General features: G+C 41.6%; 1 protein-coding gene across 3 annotated transcripts in view; it reads left to right on the forward strand.

Moving 5' to 3' along the window:
- The first annotated feature begins 325 nt into the window (after positions 1 to 325).
- The window catches only part of Vmp1 (vacuole membrane protein 1), a 98,710-nt gene continuing 78,340 nt past the window's right edge, over positions 326 to 20,695 (forward strand). The window contains exons 1-4 of one of the 3 annotated variants that reach the window (XM_032914263.1): positions 326 to 457; positions 16,737 to 16,838; positions 17,964 to 18,099; positions 18,640 to 18,730. In XM_032914263.1, coding sequence (XP_032770154.1) covers positions 16,763 to 16,838; positions 17,964 to 18,099; positions 18,640 to 18,730 — 303 coding nt within the window. In that variant the 5' untranslated portion in view covers positions 326 to 457; positions 16,737 to 16,762. Of the gene's footprint in view, positions 458 to 2,157; positions 2,186 to 12,033; positions 12,147 to 16,736; positions 16,839 to 17,963; positions 18,100 to 18,639; positions 18,731 to 20,695 lie in introns of those variants that run through there. The other 2 variants (XM_032914265.1, XM_032914264.1) reach the window with 2 other exon arrangements.

Genomic DNA, 20,695 nt, shown 5'->3' on the forward strand with positions numbered 1-20,695 from the left:
GACTGGGATAAAATAGTAAAATACTTTGCAGTAGAGACAGAAAGAACTACACTCTTCTCCATCGTCCAAGAAGGAGTCGAGACTTACCTGAAGCACTTCTCGCTCACCTCGTAGTTCTCCACTCCAGTACAAAGAACACGCTTCGCGCGCGCTGTCGACTCCTTCCGGGTTTGCTGAAAAACTATTTCCGGATCAGAAACTACGAGCCGCAGTCATCCTTCTTGTCACACCCACAGAGCCCGAACTGATAAAGCCGAACCGAAATCCCGCGAGGATCCTCTCGGTTGCCAAAAGGAGGGTGGAACGTTTCTCTTTTAGAGGCGGGCTCCTTAGAGGAGCCGGACCGGAAGTGACGCGTGCGAGTTCCGGTTGGCTGGAGCCCAGCGGCGGGTGTGAGAGTCCGTGTTGTGAGCGGCTTCCAGGATCCTGCGATCCGGAGAAGCCGGGGTCTGAGCGGGTAAGTGAGCCAAAGCCGGGAGTCGGGAGTCCAAGCCGAGGTTTTCCACAGCTCAGCTTCTTCCGCGGCTCTCGCACTTGGGTGATGCAGACACAGAACACGCTGGTTTCCACTTGAGATGTCTCGGGTCACTGCTGACTGGCTGTGTCAGCTGGCGGTAGCCAGGTTATATGGGACACCTCTCTGCGGTTGGATACGGGGACATTGTACCCAGACACTCACGACCGTTCGTTCCAGACTTGGAAGCCGTCTTTGGCTTTTACACAGAACCCTACTCCTGGGCTGTCCAGAACCTTGAGTTAAATGAAGAAGGTCTTCGCTGCCGATGACCGAGCTGTCAAGACCTTTCAAGGGATGTTTCTCCTCTCCAGTGCTTTATGCTAAGTATGTCTTCATGAAACGAAGGCATTCGGGTGTCCTGACAGTGCAGAGTAGTCAAAGGAAGGGGCCTTTACCTCTCAGAGTTCTTGCTGTAAACCCACTCAGCTCTTCCTCCGACTGTCATAAAAGAGAGGGCTCTCTGCCTTTTCCAAACTCCCGATCCCCAACATTTTTATTTCGCTGCAGTGGAAGTACTTGCAGCAAGACAGGGACTTAAAAGACTTAAAATTTCAAACAGTGTATGGCCTTGGGTTAGGCAGCTATGGGTTGCTTATGACCTCCAGTTGATTTTACGTAGCCATCTTTTGCTTTTCTTCATCAAAAAATCAAATAATGCATAGATTGGTGCTGTATGTATATATTGACAATGTGATTTCCTATCTTTCAGTTCTTTCTTGATGCTTGTGAGACACTTTGTAGACAGACCGATCATTTAGAGAGGTTTTACCTGTACTCTTCTCGGCGTAATGAAGAATTTAATATTCCAATTTCTTTCTTTTCTTTCTTTCTGTCTGGAACTCGCTCTGTAGACCAGGCTGTCTTGAACTCAGGTCCTCCTGCCTCTTCTTCCCAAGTGCTGGGCCCGGCTGTATTCCAACTGTCATTATCTAAGGCTTTTGTTATTATTGGGTCTGATTTTAAGGGAGACGCTTATTTACTAGGCAGTTATTTTTGTACTCAAGGTTATGTTTTTGTTGACCTTTGGAAGAAAGATGCTGGTTTACATGGCCAGTTCAAATAGATGCAAAGTGATTCTAAAATGGTAATTTCTCCTGTTTAACTTATTTGCCTAAAAACACAGATGCATTTTTTTTAAAAAGGGGTTTATCCTTCTTGGATACATTTACTAATGCAGTTATATTCCCTGAGGCACACATTCCAGAAGAAAATATACATATAGCCACATATCTGAACTACTCTAGCAAATGGTTTGATGCTGTTTACCAGTTTACCTACAGCTAGTTTAAATCTGTTTTCATATTGTTTTTAGTTTTGAGTTCTTGAACTGTTTTACACTTGTCCTTGTCCTTTTTTTTTTTTTTTTTTTTTTTTTTTTTGACAGGGTTAGCCTTGGCTGTTCTGGAACTTGCTCTGGAGACCAGGCTGGCCTTGAACTCACAGAGTGCTGGGACTCTTTAGGCACCTCCACCACACCCAGCTAAAACCCTTTATCTTTTTGTTTGTTGTGTTATCCCTGGTTTGTTTGATCTTTTTTGCTTGTTTGGTTTTTGTGGGTTTTTACTTTTACAGTTTCTTAGTGTGGGCTCAAATCACTACTTTTTACTTTTTTTTTTTTTTCTTTTATTCCGGAGCTGGGGATCGAACCCAGGGCCTTGCGCTTGCTAGGTAAGCGCTCTACCATTGAGCTAAATCCCCCACCCCAAATCACTACTTTTTAGTGGTGAATTTAGTGGTAGATTTTGAAGATCATTACAATTCATTTTATTTTTGAGTCAGGGTCTTATTATATAGCTCTGGGTAGCCTCGAACTCACAAGAGATCCACTTGCCTCTGCCTTTTGAGTATTGAGATTAAAGGCCACTATAGCCTGAAAGATCATTTATTTTTAAATCAGATGACCTGGATTGAAGTCTGAACTCCAGCACTTACTGAGTAATGATTGGCAAGTTACCCAGCATTCAGAGCTGCTCTAGATTGTCTTGATAAAAGGACTCACTGTGTTTTATATGGCTGTCAGAGTGTCTAGTGAGATGGTACATGTGAAATTACTTTTTGCTTAGAGAGCTAGAAATACATAACTGTAAAATCTATTACTTTGAAGTATTTCAAACCTTCATATACGTGTTTTTTATTAAACTGAATATATCATTACCCATGTTTATGATGATGCTTTTTGCCCTACTTTTGAACACAAGAAAGCCAGCTAAGAGTGACCTGAAATTAGTCACCTTAGTTAATAAGTAAGTGACTAGAAGGTGAGCATAGCTATCTATGCACTTAAGAGTTTAAGTCTGACCTTTCTCAGTCATATTATCAGCTAATTCCCAAGTACAGAAGACACGCAAGTTTTTTGTTTTGGCAGAACACCAATACACATCAATTAAAAATTAGTCAGGTATAATTGACTAATCATTGGAAGTAGCCTACCTTTGCTTACATTTAGTAAGAATCCTTTTTACTGGAACCAACATTTCGAATTGTAGTTATATCTTGTGAATGCATAGTAGTGCCTTCTAATTTAATAGAGGGGAACCTTAGGACCTACAAACAATCAGTGATTGGCTGGCCTGAGGACTTCTAACGTAGGCAAAGTCAGAGCCTGAACTAGACTTGAGTTCCTAAGTGTTCTTTACATTCTCTGAAGTTGTGCCCGGCCATCCTGATAAGCTTTAGTAATAGCCTGGTTTACACAACACTGTTTTCTTTGTGTGAAAGAAGGAGGTGTGTTGTATGTTTGGGATCCCCTCCCCACTTTTGCTTTTTTAATCTTGTAAATTGTAGAGACACAAACTGCTTGTGAGATTCACAGGGAAAGAAAGCCAGGGAGGGGACAAATGTGGTCACAGTGTTTGGAAGACTGGGGTAGGAAGGTATTGAGGTCAAAGCTAGTCTGGATGGACTAGGCAGTAAGAGCCTGTCACAAGGAAAAGATAAAAGTCTTCAGTAGGATGTAGTAAGGAAAGAAAATTACTTATGTTTTCCAGAGTATTCTCAGTTCACAATCACATTGTATCAGGTATTGTGAAATGTCATTTAACAGTAATGACAGAGTCCCTGTAACATGTCTTTTATTCAGTGTTGCTGATACATAGGAGAAAGCTGTGTTCATTCCCCCCCCCTTAGTATAATGAACTTTCCAAATGACTGTAATGCTGATATTCTATTTTATTAATTTTCAGCTTTAGGGTCATGTCTGTGACTGTCATTCTAGGTAAATATCCACTATAGAAGAATAAATGATGTATTTTCAACCTTTACTTCCCCTAACTTCACAGAACCCATTTAGTTCTCTGCTGGGGATGACGGTGCCGGTGCTGCTCGAGTCTCCTAAGTACTGTTGATGGAAATGAATGCTAGGTTAGCAAACCTGAGAAGCCAGAAGCCTTGAAGGAACCATTAGTTCACTGTGTTCTGATAGCTGATAATCTGCTTTCATAGACATGTGCAGTATTTTTAGAGTAAATTGCTTAGGAGATAGTGCTAGGGATTGAACCCAGAACCTTGTGTCAACTACTGCGGGCTCAACTGCTGGCTGTACCCTAACACCCAGAGGAAACTTTTTTGTTTGGTTCGGTTTGGTTTTGGTTGGTTGTTTTGTTTATAGACGGCTCTCTTCTAGCTGGCCTGGAACTCATGATATAGAGTAGGCTGGCCTGAAACTTACAGAGATCTGCCTGCCCCAGGAATGATGAATTGAAAGGGGTGTATTGTCACTCCCTGCTAGAGTAAAGTTCAAGAGTGTGTTGTCTCTAGAAACTCTATAATTTGTTAGGAGGGTGACTTTGGATAGAGTTTGCTGAACTGAAGTTCTGTAATATATAAATCCTTATAAAGCTCATTTTTAAATATGCTCTTTGAGGAGCTGGAGAGATTGCCCAGCACGGACTGCTCTTCCAGAGGACCAGAGTTTAATTCCCAGCACCCACGTGGTGGCTCACAACTGTCTGTAACTTCAGTCCCAGGGGAACTGCCACTGTCATACAGACATACAGGCTGGCAAACACCAATGCACATAAATTAAGAATAAGTCATTTAAGCACTTGCCTAGCAAGCGCAAGGCCCTGGGCTCAGTCCCCAGCTCTGAAAAAAAAGAAAAAAGAAAAAGAATACGTCATTTAAAAATATGTCTCTTGCATATTTGAACAAGGAGATACTTTTCTGTGCCATCTAAAAGGTGACATTTGAGGTTTAGACATATTTAAATTAAGCAGTGACAATCCTTTGAGTAATTTTATTCCAGTTTATCTACCTACAATTACTGCAGATGCTAATGTCCCCTGACTCTTGTGTAGATTGTTGTAGCATTCTCTCTGCTTTGTGGATTCTTTCATGGTAGCTGTAATCGTCATAGCCAATAATGTAAGGAGTAGGGGTTGAGAGTCAGGCATGGTGGTGCTCACCTTTAATTCCAGCACTCAGGAGGCAGGGCCAGGTTGATCTCTGAGTTCCAAGACAGCCGGATCTACAGAGCAAGTTCCAGGACAACCAGGACTACACAAAGAAAACCTTTCTGTGGGGGAGGGGAGGAAGGAGTCTGAGACTTGAAACTTTGGTTCAAATTCCAGATCAATTACCATGACTCTCAGCTGGTTACTTAACTTCTTGTTATCTTGGTTTCCTCCCAGGCTGTGAAGTCAGTACCCTTTCTTTCTGCTAAAGGTCAGGGAGTCGATTCAAGGAAAGCATTTCAAGCAGTGCCTAGCATCTGGTTGGCCAGGACTCTGGTTGCTGTCATTTGGTGGACCACTGAGCTTTCCCAGCCTTTTGGAAAGCATGTCATTATGTTAGTGCTTACTTAGTTGCCATTTGATTATTATTAATGCAGTTAATAAGTAAGTGTCTCCATGTTCATTTGTGTGTGTGTGTGTGTGTGTGTGTGTGAATATTTTACAGCATGTGTGTGATTCTTAGTGAAAAAAAATTTTTTTGTAGCCATTTCCTTGTCATTTTGTATTATTGTTAATAGTCTTTTTGTTTGTTTGACTGGTTGGGTTTTCTTGTTGTTGTTGTTTGTTTGGTTTTGGTTTTGGTTTTTTTGAGACAGGGTTTCCCTGTGTGGCCCTGGCTGTTTTAGAACTTGCTCTGTAGACCAGGCTGGCCTCAAACCGCTGGAGTAAGAAATGATGAGTCCACTGCAGTAGTGCAAGGATAGAATGAAGATGGCCTAAGTTAGAAGGGGGACCAAGTAGGAGAGAAGATGGCTCAGCAGTAACAGTTACTTGTTACTGTCTCACAGCCTGAGTTCAAGCCCTAGAGCTCACATGGTAGACAGAGAGAATTGACTGGCAAATTGTCTTCTGACCTTCACATGTGCTCCATGCAAGGAACAATCCTCTGCCTCCACCCCACCCACCATAAATAAATGTTTAAAACAGATCTAGAACACTGTGTAGATATACTTGAAATAGAACTTGATTTTGAGTAAGAAATGATTTTTAAGTCAAGAATGACTAACTTCTGGGTTTAGTAACTGGTGGGTGGTTATTTCAGGTAATGGGAGAAGGAAATTGTGGGTAAGGCCATGTTTGTTTTTTATAAGTTAGTTAGAAGCTGGCTGTATTTGTGCACGGCTTTAATCCCAAGAGACAGAGCGGCAGGGGGATATCTAAGGTCAAAGCCAGCCTGAACTATCATGTGAGTTTCAGGACAGCCAGAGCTATATAGAGGACCCCTGTCTCAAATAAATAAATAGAATATAAATTATACCTATATTAATAATAGAGCCAGAGAGATAGCTCAATAGGTAAAGGTGTTTGCTACCAAGCTTAAGACTCTCAGGGACCCACATAATGGAGAAAAACATTAACTCCTGCCAAGTTCACTGTGACCTGAATAGTACCTCCACTCCAACACAAGTAAATAAATGTAATATAATTTAAAACAAGGACAGAGGTAGGCATGAGTAGGAAAGGGTTTTAAATTTGAGATGAAGAGTCATCCTAGTAATACTATTACATACATAACTCTGGAGAATACTATTACATACATAACCAGAACTATAAATTAAACTTTTAAATCACAGAACCAGATATATTACTAAGGGAGATAGGGAAAGGAGAGGCCCAACATCAGATAAAGCAAAAGCTATGGTGGGGGCATTTGCTGCCAAGCCTGGCAACCCAATACACATTAGGTAGGGAGAGAAGTGAGTCCTGCAGGTTTTCCTCTGATCTCCCCTTCACACCGCAGCACCTCCTCCCAACTCGGGATCGGGGGAGAGTGTTGGGGGAGTCCTTGAGAGAATTCAACAGGTGAAGGTGTTTACTTCCAAACCTGACACCTGAGTCCAGTTCTCAAAAACCACATGTTGGAAGTAGAGAACAGACTCCTTCAAGTACACGTAGGCTGTGGCACATATGTACTCACATACATGAGCACTAAATAAATGAAAAAAATGTTAGGGAAAAGAATGGTCAGCTGTGCAAAACTAATGTGGTGGTGGGGCAGGAGAGACAGCTCAGTAGGAAGAGCATTGGCAGCTTTCCAGAGGACCCGGGTTTGGTTCCCAGCATCCACATTGCTGGTTCACAACTCTAACTCCAGGTCTAAAGGATCGGACACCTTCTGGCCTTTGTTGGCACCAGGAACACACATGGTACACACACATACATGCAGGCTATCACACATACATATAAAAATAATTAAGTCTAAAAACAATAAAGTTAGTGTTTTAAAAAGCTGATACAGTAGCTATGTCTAGAAAGGATAGTACTAGGAAAGTAAGGGACAAATGAGAGTGGGACTTTTTTCAGGCACAGGGAAGCTTTGACGTATTCAAAATATCTTCAAAAAGTGGTCAGCTTTATCCAATGCTGCTATCTCATTCCATGAACCACTTAACTGGAACTTTTTCCAGAAACCTTTCGGATGTAGGTTACAAAAGGCTTTGGTGGAGAGAATACTCAAGGTTCCATGAACCTCACAGCTTTTAAAGCTCTTTTTAGAAGACATTATGGTACAGTCATTCTTTGTATCCAAAAGTATTAATTTTAGGACCCCTCTCAGATAGAAAATACATGCATGCATAGCACCCCAGAACTCAGGAGGGAGGAAAGCAGGGTGATTGTCGACAATCGGAGGCCAGTCTGATCTATATGGCAAGCCTGCCTTCAATTCCCCAAGACTTAAGAAAGAAAGTTAAAGACATTCCAGGGATTTCCCATGCATTCCCCATCAAATGATGTATTTTCAGAAAACATTCTTTATCTGGCATCACCGTGTGACAGTTTCTGTTGTCTACCCCATCTGGTGGTCTGACGATTTCTTTGATAGCGTGCATTGAGTCAGGGTATTCCTCTCGCTTAGATTGCTGATCCAGTTTCTAAAGCTCAGGTTTGCAGGTCCTTAATCTTTAGAGCATTAGGGAATCTGCAGCTATTCTGGAAGTGGACTGTAACTAGATATGTATAAGCATTCCACTTGGGGTTAGATACTTCTGAAAGCAGAAAGGTTACTGAACGGCTGAATACCTAAGTTGACATCCTTGTATGGCTCCAGAGAAGAACTGGGGTTCATTTAGAACCTGACTTCAAAGGATGTTAATTTAATTATGAAGCAATGTTGCCAAGAAAATGAGAACTCAGTGGGTCTAGTGCTCTTACTTTTCTTTCTCTTGTTAACTTTTCTAGCAACTTTTATCTTAGGGGATTGCTATTGTCATGTCATCACACAATTGTCTAAAGAAAACTTTTCCATCCACACATTTGTATGTGGATCTGTGCGTGCATGTCAAAGCATGCCTGGGGCAGTCGGGGGACAGCGTGCAGGAGTCCGTTCTCTCCTTTTACTATGTGGGACCTGGGATTGAGTTCAGCTCGTCAGCCTTGGTGGCAAGTGCCTGTACCACTAAGCATCTTGCTTTAGTTTTAGGGACGAGAAGCATCTCATCTACATGGATGCACATCCCACAGTGTTACTTAAGGCCATGCTGCATCTCGGTACTACTTTTAGGTTGATACTAACTCGGTGGGACCCAAAAACTAAATAATTTTGTTTTGTATTGTTTTGTATTATAAATGGGGCTAATGTTTAAAATGAATAGAGTATTATAGTCCTAGCACTGAAAGTACAGCCTACAATGACCCTTTGTGAGCTGACCGAGCACTGCTTTCTAAGTATTTCTGCCAAAAACAAACAAAAACAGCACATATTTTAATACCAAACTTTTATTTTAAACACAGCCTTTAAAGGTATTTATTGTGTCTGAAATGTTGTTTGATATTCTGGGTTATGTTTCTGTTCTGCTTCTGTCTTTTGACCTAATCCACAAATTGAATTACTGTAAGGAATATAAAGTTTAATTTAGGAGCCTCACTCTATAAGCAAAACTAAGGTACTGTGTAACCTCACTGCAGAGTAGGCTGCGCTGCAGCTCAGGAATCTATGCTGGATTCCTGCCTGAGGACATTTCAGACCTTTAAACAGAGCAAGTCCTTCAGGTTGACTTCCATATTCAGGAACTTGACAATATTTCATGATACATGATCCAAATTTGATTGACTCATTATTTCACCTTATCCTACCTCTGTTAGATTCTTTTAAAGAATTTGATTGTTTTTCTAGACAAAGAGTTTCTCTGTGTGGCCCTGGCTGTCCTCAAACTCACTTTGTAGATCATACTGGCTTTGAACTCAGGGATCTACCTGCCTTTGTCTCCCAAGTGCTGGGAATAAAGATGTGCACCACCACAGTTCAGTTTAGATTTTTTTTTATGTGTGTGTCTGTTTAGCTACATGCATGTTTATATACCATGTGTGCTTGGTACCTGTGGAGGACAGATGAGGGCATTGGATTCCATAGAACTGAAGTTATAAGCAGTTGTGAGCTGCTATATGGGTGCTGGATCTTTTGGAAGAGCATCAGTGCTCTTAAGTACTGGGCCATCTCTCCAGCGCCCATGTAGGCTTTTACTCTCAAATAAATTTAGGGTGGGGGTAACTTCAAGACAGGTTTTCTCTGTGTGGCCCTGGCTGTCCTGGAACTCAGAAAGATCTGCCTGCCTCTGCTTCCCAAGTGCTGGGATCAAAGGAGTGCACCACCACGGCCCCACTTCCTCAATGACTTTGAATAGGTTGTCCTTTTAATGCATTTCAAAATGTTTAGTTGGGGGTGGGGAGGTGTAATCTAACAACAAGCTAAGAGTTCTGATTCTGTGGCTGCTTCTGTTACTTAGGCTGTGAGAACCAGTTAGGCAGGTTTGTGCATAGTGTAGAAAAGTGTAGAAGGCTATAAGGGAATATGGAGGGTGGTATTCATTCATGTGATTATCCTTAAAGGAAAGGATGTGGAGGGGATGGAACATTGGCTTCACATTAAAAGCACTTGTTCCTTTTCCAGAACCCACATGGTAGCACATAACTACCACAATTCTGGCTCCAAGAGATCCAATGCCCTCTTTTGTCTCCTTAGATACATGTGGCAAAACACATGAAATTATTTTATGTTGTTGTTGTTGCTACATGAAATTATTTTATTGTTGTTGTTGTTATTGTTGTTATTCTTACTATTATTGGAAAAGGATATGGAGAAATAGTGCTCCTATCTGCCAAGTCATTATGCAAGGCACTTGAATCTCCCTGGGTAATTTGATTGTTATTGGTTTTTTTTGTTTTGTTTTTTGTTTTTTTGTGACATATTCTGGCTCTGGTTAGCCTGAAACTTGTGAGGTTTCCCCTGGCTTTGCCTCCTGAGTGCTAGGATTACAGGTTTGTGTCATCATGTGTTTTGTCTTGTTTTGCCGAGATAGGATCTCACACTAGCACACACTGGCCTAGAATTCATTATGCATCTTACAGCCTTACCTTTTCACAAGCTGGGAGTACAGGGATAAGTCAGTATGCCTAGATCAATATGCTTCCTCTTGAAATAGCAAAACTAGTTTACAGACAATCCCCCAAGGCAAAACAAAAACATTTAGAGATGAAATGGAAATTAAGATGGGGATGTTTGTTATACAAATAGGTTCAAATGCAAAAGCTTAAATTGTCCAAAGAAGCATTTTTTAAAAAAGAGAAAGAACTAAGGGCTAGAATGAATCAGCAGTTCAGAGGATTGCAGAGGACCCCAGTTAAATTCCCAGCACTAGCATAGTGGCTCACAACCATCTGTAACTCTAGTTCAGGGCATGTGACACTCTCTTCTGGCCTCCATAGGCACCCCATTCATCTGATGCATAGGCATACATGCAGGCAAAACATCCATGTGCTTAAGGTTTTTTTAATTAAAGAAAAATTTAGGAGAGACTTAAGTAAAAATGATAAGCTTCTTTTCTAGCTATAAAAATTTTACACTATTTTAAGCTGAAAAGGAAAGCAGAAATGGGGTAGGATATAACTAAGTTCTGTCTTGGGGAGTAGGCATGGAATACATAATCTAAATAGCTCTTCTCCTAATATGGAGAACATATTGGTAACTTTCAGGACATATTTCCCTGTGCCTCTAACAAGTGAGGTGATGAATGATATTAATAGAGTTGCAGATTCTAGATTGGTATCCACCTAAGCTTGAAAACACAAGCAGCAAAGACAGTGTATTTCTCAGATAAAAGGCTGTGTCCTCTCAGGGCATGTAGAACAGGGGCTGGACCTTGGCTTTGTAGTTTAGAAATTTGAAGCTGAACTCAGTGACTCCCTACTTTAGTCACAGGAGAGGCAGATCCCTGTGAGTTCAAAGGCAGCCTCATCTACAGAAGGAGTTCCAGGACAGCCAGGGCTACACAGAGAAAGCATATATCAAAAAACAAAACAAGGGGTTGGGAATTTGGCTCAGTGGTAGAGCGCTTGGGTTCGGTCCCCAGCTCCGGAAAAACAAAACAAAACAAAGCAAAAAACTGGCCTGAAAAGATGGTTCCAAGGTTAAGGGTTCTAGTTGCTCTTCCCGAGTTCAAGTCCTCAAAAAACCACATGGTGGCTCACAACCATCTATAATGGGATCTGATTCCCTCTTCTGTTTGTCTGAAGACAGACAGAGCACTTATATACATAATAAATCTTAAAAATGAGGAAGAGGAGGAGGAAGAAAGAAAGAACGAAAAAAGGAAAAGAAAAGGAAAAAAATTGAGTTAATAAACATATAGCTGAATGGCTTGTAAGGATTAGAATCATTCCAACAAGTCTTATAAACCAAAATACTAATTTTGTAATACAAAGAGAAATGTATAGATTGAGATTGTTTCTTTCAAAGTTTTCAGAGAAATAATCTTATATTTAGTTAGAAGGAGCGTCTTGCCAACCAGTCAGCACATTCCTTGTTGCTATTGCTGTAATTTGTTCTGTGTAACCTTACCTGAGTCACTTGACTTCTGCCTGCCTGTGTGTGCATTATTAGACTTGAGTACTTGAGTCCTTCTGCGATCTGATTATTCTTACAGAATATTCATAAGGCACTGTCATACAGAACATCCCACTTTTGAGAGGAAGAGAATTCTCACTATGTAGAGGGTATTTAAGGCTGAGTGACTAGATGACATCATTAGGGAGAGAGTGTGAAGAGAATGCAAAAAGGAACTTGGGAGGAGGCATTGACTAGAATAGTAGAAGCAGCAAGAGCTGTCAGCAGAGTATGCAGAGAAGTGGGGAGGAAACCAGCCCCTTCTAGGAGAGAGTGAGTGATCGTTTGCCACACCTAGGTAAGAGGCTCCATGAGACACTGTTGTTCTTGATGAAGGACCTTGCTGGATTTCCCGGAGTCAGAAGTGAATCAGAAGGCTTACTGCAGAGAAGGTTTGCTGCTGAGGAGAGGAAGACAGTGCAGGACAGAAATGGGAAGTACTGACGATGTTTATTTGCCAGAGATAAAGAAGCCAAGACTGATCACACAGAGAGAACTGAAGGAGCTAAGATCCTAAAGAGATGAAAGGGATTAGTATGGGATATGTGTTCCCCACAGGCCTTTGCTGACAGAAGTCTGTGCTCAAGTGGGTGGGTGTGAGTTTCCTAGCACAAGGACTGAGGTTCTCCCTCTGCTTCTGTGTACAAAATGGAGGGTAAGGCTGTAGGTCAGTGGACGAGCGTTTGTCTCACACGCATGGTGTCCCGTGATCATTCCCAGGACGGCTACCCATCCACAGAGGAACTAAGTTTTTAGCTAAGAAAGTGAACAGCAGTTGACAGGCCGAGGCTTGGCATCTCAGATAACTGTCGGCACCAATGGACACTTGATAGACATTTGTGGAGTGAACTTGAAGTGGCTGTTCTGTTGTGTTTATGTTTTCCAGCTCTGTCTAGTTATTCTCACTTCCCTTAAGATTGTAGAGTGTTCTGGGGGACACGGCAGCTTTGTAGAGTTCTGCAGTATGTGTGGCAAAGAAATTACGTTTTAAATTCGGAATTAGTTTCTGTTGACAAGATCGGAGTGTGTAGTGGGAACTGTCTTCAGTCTCCTGCTTTAGTCACATAAGTTTTGAGGTTATGAGTGTGTATTACCACACCACCATCTCGGAAATGGTCAGAAAGCAAAAGGAGGGTTTGTTGTGTTTGCTTGTGGCCCTGGCTCTCAACCCCAAGGCCTCGAATGTATTAAGGCCAGTGCTTTACCACCGAGCCACAGCCTTAACTCCCAAGAGGTTCTGATGCGTCTTAGGTTAACTGTACAGAATCCTTCCAGATTATTCTACATTTTATTATAGAGAACATTTTTGAGAAGGAAATGTTAGAAAGATTTTTTCAATATCTTGTATAAGAACAGATTAATTTGCTGAAATAATTCTTGATACAATATTTCAAAAACAAAACCTTTAATTCCACAAAACCTTTCTTGTTAAATTCTACCTTAAATGGAACTAATTTGTTTTGAATAAAACTCTTTTGTCTATTCAAGATAATACTATGAGAAAGAATAAATAGGGGGAAATTAGTTTGATTAGCAGAATGGTTTTGTAGGAGTGGGTGGTGGTGGAAAGTTTGCTTTATAATGTAAGCATGCATGTGTGTGCATGTGTGCTTGAAGGTATGCGTGCTTTCATGATCTCAACACTGACTAGGATTCATTCTATAGTCCACGCTGGCCTGAGATGTGTGGCAGCTCTCCTGCTCTGCCTCGTGAGTGTTGACATTAAGTGTGCGTCACCATTGTGCTCTGTTCTTTTCACCACAAATTGATCAAGTTTTACTTGTTATGTTTGTTGACTGTGGGGCTGGCTAAATCCAAACCTCCACACTTTGAAGACTTCATATAGCTTCACGTTAGGTAACTAGAAGGGCTAGGCAGTGGTAGTACACACCTTTAGTCCCAGCCCCTGAGCAGAAGCTGAAGGATCTCTGTGAGTTCAAGGCTAGCCTTATCTACAGAGTGAGTTCCAGAATCGCCAGGGCTACACAGAGAAGCCCTGTCTTGGAAAATAAATATATAGATGGATGGATGGTAGAAAATCCTTCATTCTCGCAGACAGTGCTGTTTCAGACACCCTCAGTATACTTCATTAATATAGACCGCTATTTTGATGTTCTGATTTTATGTTTTCACAAAGTAACTTTGTCATGCTGTATTGTTTTTTGACAATATATTCACAGAAATTTGACATAAATTTATAAAACCAAACTTGGACTGTGCTTGGTATTGTGCTTTGAGCTCCCATAATATTCTGGATTCTCATCTTCATTGGATTCAATGAGAGATGTGACAGAGCTGGTGAAATGATGTTGGCAGGTAAAGTGCCTGCCATGCAGCCTTGAGGACAGGAGCTCAGGTCCCCAGGTCCCCAGATAAGAGCTAGGCTTGTCTGCAACCCCAGTGCAGGTGAGCGCTGGGACAGACTGGTCTCCGGAGCTTGGCCAGCCAGGCTAGCTACACCAATGAAGTCCAGGTCCTGGCTCAAGAAAATAAGGTAGAGCGCAATGAGCAGTGGGAGAGACAAGCTGATGTCCGCCTCTGGCCTGTGCACACACCCATCCCACCCCAACAGAGATGAAGCTCTATGTATTTGTATGTCGTGTAGATGACCTTTGATTGTTTGTGCCAGTTGTCCCTATTTTACAAATAAGAGCAGCCAGTACTCGCAACACGTAGGAAGCTGGAGGAACGAGCTGTTGTGGAGCTGGAGGCCACCTTGCCCCCTAACGGGACCCTGCCTCAGAACAGCAGCAAAGTTAAATTTGTGTTTGTACAGACCTGTTCAAGTTCCTAAAATAGATGGCTCGTGAAGTTTAGATCTAAACCGAGTTCTGTTGAACTCTAAACCCTATTTTCACTAACTAAATTATACACCGTCCTTTTTATCTCATCTCCTTAAAACCCCCGTTTCACTGTGCTGTGTTGTAACTGATCTCTTGCTGAAGATGAGCTTTATCTTACACATATTCATAAACTCCCCATGGCCTGTCACAGACCAGCAGAGTGAACCACAGCTGTATCTCTGACAAGGAAGCACGAGCTTTGTTTTCTGGGTTAGTTCATTCATGAGCCTCGTACCATTTGGATGTCTTAGCTTTTAGGATTAGCTTCATTGAATTACATATGCACGCACAACTCTTTTGTATAAATGTCCTGCCCCTGGCCTACCAGTGATCACCTCTTTTTTTGAGAGTGAGTGTGTGTGTGTGTGTGTGTGTGTGTGTGTGTGTGTGTGTGTGTTTATACTGGCACACTTATAGCAGCATGTGTGTATTTAGGTGTGAGCAGGTGGAGGCCAGAGGTCACCTCAGGCATTGTTTCTTAGTTACGCTGTACCTTGTTTTTTGAAGTAAGGCCTTTCACTGGGACCTGGGACTCAATGCGTAGGCTAAGCAGGCTGGCTGGCAAGTCCTAGGACTCTGCTCATTCCACCTTGCCAGTGCTGTGGTTACAAACACACTCCCTACACCTAGACTTTTACTTGGGTGCTAGGGATCAAACTCAGGTCTTTGTGCTTGTGTGACTGCACATCACCAGCTGAACTGTGTCCCTAGCCCGTGTTTGTGAAGCATTCTTACACTGTGTCCATGCTAGATTGGTATTCCGTTGAACACGTTGGCCTCAAACCTGTGGCAGTCGAGATTGCAGGAATGAAGCATCTTGCCTGGCTCTTATCTTTGGAGAACTTGTTTGAAGGTTCTGGCAGGAGCGCACGACTACTCCAGTATCTGTGCCTGACAAATGACTGTCCTCTGTAACCTACCAAGCATGTAGCTTTGGAAGGGACATGCACAGAAGAGTGAGGGAGGAGAAAGACATCAGCTTAGGTAGCTGAGTGAGCAGAGTCAACCTGGCAGTCAGTGGGTGACGAGATATTGCAAACAGGCTACACTCATCTATTCATCTCTTTTTATGGGTGAATCAATTTTATTATTTGAATATACACTTCTCCCCCCTTTTGAAATAGACTTTAATTTAGCCCAGACTGGCCTTGGTCTTCCAGTCCTTCCACCTCCGCTTCTCTCTCACATGCTAGAATGAAGATTTATACCACTTTGCTGGCTTTTTGTGGTGCTGGAGATTAAACTTGTGGCTTTGTGCGTGTTAAGCAAGCATTCTGTTACCATCTGGCTATATCTCTAACCCAATATATCTTAAACATAAAAATCTTATCTTTTGTACCCATTACTATTCAAGTCCTACATAAAGTTGACCTATATTCTTGGGTCTGTAACATTTGAGTTGGTATAATGAACTTATTTTATAAAGATGAAAGGATAAAAATATATGGTAAAGTTTAAATAATATATGACATTAATTATAAATTAGATATTAAATCTATACTTTATTAATATTTGAAGGTACTAGTTGATACCTTTATTCTGTGAATAGTGCTCCCAAGTTTCAATCTGGAAAGAAAGAAACAAAACACTGGAATAACTTTTTTTTCCCTAATTTCATGTGCATTGGTGTTTTGCCTACATGTAAGTCTATATATGAAGGTGCCAGATCCCCTGGAACTGGTGAAAGACAGTTGTGAGCTGCCCTGTGGTTGCTGGAGATTGAACTTGAGTCCTCTGGAAGAGCAGCCAATGCACTTAACCACAGAGCCACCTCTCCAGCCCTAGAATAACTATTTAGAAAAGGTTTATAACCACAGGTTGCTTGTTTATTTATTTGTTTGTTTATTTATTTATTTTTACTATACATTTTATGTGGGATTATATAAATTGTTTATAAAACTCTTGGCTAGAAAAGAGAAACAAGTGTGAACACGTCATACAATTAGCATTTGGGATATATGCCATGTTACTCCAGTATTAAGCTTTAGTCTCGGGTGCAGAGCAGAGGAATCTAACGTATTGCTGGGCTTCATTGTCTGCATTAGCTCCTCCAGAGTTACTGATCTATGAAATGGCAGAGAATGGAACAAATTGTGACCAGAGACGTGGAGCAATGAGTAAGGAACAGCATAATGGGAGTTTCACAGGTAAGGAGCGTGGGCTGCACTGGTACAACTCCCCCGGGCATTTGGTGAGTGTCATGCTTCTGGGGCTTTGCATGAATTTCCTCACTTAATCCTTATACTGACCTGCATTCGAGATGGTGCATCCCTTTGATGCTGGCAGAGGCAGGCAGATCTCTGTGAGTTCCACACCAGCCTGTTCTACATAGTGAATTCTAGGACACCCTATCTCAAAACAAACAGAAAGCAGATTGCAGAAGAAGTACCTAGCCTACACATACCATTCCCCAAATTCATACTTGGAGTCCAATAGCTGGATTCTGTTTCTTTTGGGGGTTTAGGGGTCATTTTGAGATAAGTTTCTCTGTAACAGTCCTAGTTGTTCTAGAACTCTGGAGGCCAAGCTTGCCTCTGAACTCACAGAGAGCTGCCTGCCTCCAGGTGCTGGGATTGAAGGCGTGTGCCACTGCAGCAAGCCACAGCTGAGAGATTCTTAGTGCCCTTTGTGTAGGATGCATGCGTGAAAGGAATTAGTAAAGAACAGGATTTTTTTTTAGTATGTGTTTTGTTTTGGTTTTTGCAGGATTTGTTGTTGTTGTCTCAGTAATACTAATGGGAAATTAACAGATCTAGGGCCAGTGCACAGAGGACACGCACAGCATGGGTGAAATCCTGGATTCAGTCCTCAGTACCAAAAAGCAGTGGTAGCCATGACAATTCATTTTATTTCTATTTGGACTACTTCCCATTTCTCACGATTATTGGGCTTGCTGTGAATGGTTACCTGGGACACGGATGAAACTTTCTTTCTAGGCAGTCATACAGTGTACCAACCCTCTCTATGATAACTAAAAAAATACTCTGCAAAGTTGCTGCTGATGGAGTGGAAAGAGGTAGGCAACGATGGATAGACAGGTGAGAAGCCATGAGGTTTCAGAACAGCAACCTACTACAGTCCTTGGTTTTGTTAAGATTTCAGAGAGTAGAATTTTGTTCTATAGATCGCCTCCTCCATGGAAGGTTGATCTCAGTTGGTACTTTCAACTCCTTAAATTTGCATGGTGACAATGTTAAATCTCATTTATACTTTTGAGGTATTTTCACAGACCTTAGGAATTCCCCTTTAACTTCCATGCTGCTGTTTTTCAGACCCCTCTTCAGTAAATGAGAAGAAGAGAAGGGATCGGGAAGAAAGACAGAATATCGTCCTGTGGAGACAGCCGCTCATTACCTTGCAGTATTTCTCTCTGGAAACTCTTGTAGTTTTGAAGGAATGGACCTCAAAGTAAAGCGTTTTCTTACTACTTTTTATATAAATCGTATTTACTAATTTTAGAAGTCCTCAGCCATCTCCTATTCCCTGCCATCTGTTTCTCCAAAACGGATTAATTAAATTTAGAACATTATTATAGGAACATTTGTTTTCCTTCCTATAGTTTAAAAAGAATTAGACTAAGGGAATGGGAATGCAGCTCAGAGTGCTTGCCTCACATGCACGAAACCATCACCACACAAGAACCAGGTTTCCAAGGTTACCCTCTGCTGTATACTTGAAGGTCAGCCTGGGCTACATAAAGACTATGCCTTGCTAAAAGGGCACTCCCCACTGGCCAGCCCAGCCTTGTTGTACCGTAATGCCTCTCCAGATTAAAAGATGAGGTGTGAACAGGATAAGGCTTCGGGCGGAGAAAGGCTAAGAGTGGGGCTGCATGGTAATTCAGGTTCTGGCCCTGTGTACCTCGACCAGCTCCTTTCTACATCCCAAAGGCTGCTTCCACAAATTGCAAGATTAATGTGACACTCTTTCTTTCCACTTCTTTTTAAGATTGTGGCATCGTCAAAGCATGGTGGTGTCCTTTTTCCTGCTGCTTGCTGCGCTTGTGGCTACGTATTATGTGGAAGGAGCGCACCAGCAGGTAAGGTGCTGTGTTCCCCATTCTGTAGTCACGGGACATTTCAGAGTGAGACTGGTGCAGATTTCATAGACTTTATGCCCTCAACATTTTGAGCATACTGAACTGATATCTTAATGTCTTATTCCATACACTAAAACTACCCAAGCACTGTCTCGTAGCTGCTCAACTTTATTTTGGTATTTAGGAGACCTTTTTATCTTCAAAGATTTAAACTAGCGTTTTTATATTCAGTCAAAACAGTATGGATCCTTTCATCTTTACCACAAGGTCTTCATAATGTCTGTTGTATGCCTTTCTAATCCATCCTAGTTTTCATCCTAGATTGAGAGTTTTTATGTCATGAAAGGTAGATTTGAAATAAGGAAGTGGTATTTTGTCAGCATGTTTTCATTAAAATAGTGAAACATTCATCTATTCTAATAGGAAAAGTTTTTTAAAAGCTGTCATTTTAAAGTAATTTACTTCTAATTTTGGGGAAGGTTGTTGTTGTTTTTTAAGTAGTTTTCAATGCATTTTCTATAGGAATCTTTATGTCTTAGTAAGAATTTGCAACCAAGCTGTCCATGGTGCCTCATGCCAGTAAATAAAGCAGAGGCAGGGGGATTACCATGAGTTTAAAGACAGCCTGTTTAACAGAGTCCCAGGCTAGCTAGGAGTACACAGTGAAATTCCACCTTTTAATAAACAAAGAACTATCCAGGCCATGGTGCACACCCTTTTAATATCAGCACTCCAGAGGTGGTGGATCCCTATGAGTTGAAGGCCAGCCTGGCCTACAGAGTGAGTTCCAGGACAGCCAAAGCTATGCAGAGAAACCCTTTAATGAAAAACAAAACAAAAGAGTCAAACAGGTCAAGCAGCCAGCACCTCTGTAAGTTCTCCACTCCCTTATTTTATTGACCAACACTGAGAGATTTGTCTAGCAATAGGTCAGCTCATTCTTGAAAGTCAGGTCTTTCTTACACTGGACTTAATTTTTGCTTCTGTTTGAAAAACAGCCTGGTGTTATGCATATAGAAATTGTTTTATTCTTGTTTTTTACTTGAAAAAAATCAAAAATGTATTCTATTTACACAAATATGTGATTGCTCTCCAATCTTGTTATTTTGAGACAGGTTCTCTACCTAGCCCTTAATGTCCTGGAACTCCAGAGATCTCCTGCCACCCTCCCAAGTTTAAAGGCTTGCACCACCATGCCTGGTTCATTGCCCCCCCCCCTTTTTGTTTCTTTTTCTTTTTTTTTTTCTGGAGCTAGGGATCGAACCCAGGGCCTTGTGCTTGCTAGGCAAGCGCTCTACCACTGAGCTAAATCCCCAATCCCCATTGCCCCCTTTATTACCACTGTGTCCCCTGTATTCTAAAATTTTTTCTTTACAAATATTGTATAACTGTCCCTTTCTTAACACTGTTTTATGTCTAATTTTAAATCGCTTTCAAGTGTTTATTCTTAGCATTACCATACAAACCTGGGCATGGTAGCACACAGGATAATCACACCACTCAGGAAGCAGAAGCAGGAGGATCAACTGAAGTTCAAGGCCAGCCTGGTTTACATAGAAAGTACCTAGCCAGGCTGGACTACAGTCTGAGATCCTGTCTCAAGAAGTCAAAGAGAACAAAATAATAGTGATTACCAAACCTGTGGTTTGTTTTCTATTTCACCCATGCCAGCTCATTCTGCTTAGAGGGGTTGGCTTTTTGTTTTGCTTTGCTTTTGTTTTTTTGGTTTTTTGTTTTGTTTTGTTTTTTGGCCCAGTTGATAAGATATACTTGCCCACCTAAACATACAAGGCCAATACACATCCATCCCTTAAAAACATTTTAACAACCCTTAAAGGTACAGCGTGGAATCTTAACGTCACCCACTGTATTGTCCTGCCACAGCTTCTCTCCTGTCCCTCCTGGCCTCTTCTTGTTTTGTTTTGTTTTGTCCTCTCTGGTCAGGGACGTGGTTAGCACAGCACG

The sequence above is a fragment of the Rattus rattus genome, chromosome 9 (assembly GCF_011064425.1).
Source record: "Rattus rattus isolate New Zealand chromosome 9, Rrattus_CSIRO_v1, whole genome shotgun sequence".
Classification (NCBI taxonomy): Eukaryota; Metazoa; Chordata; class Mammalia; order Rodentia; family Muridae; genus Rattus; species Rattus rattus.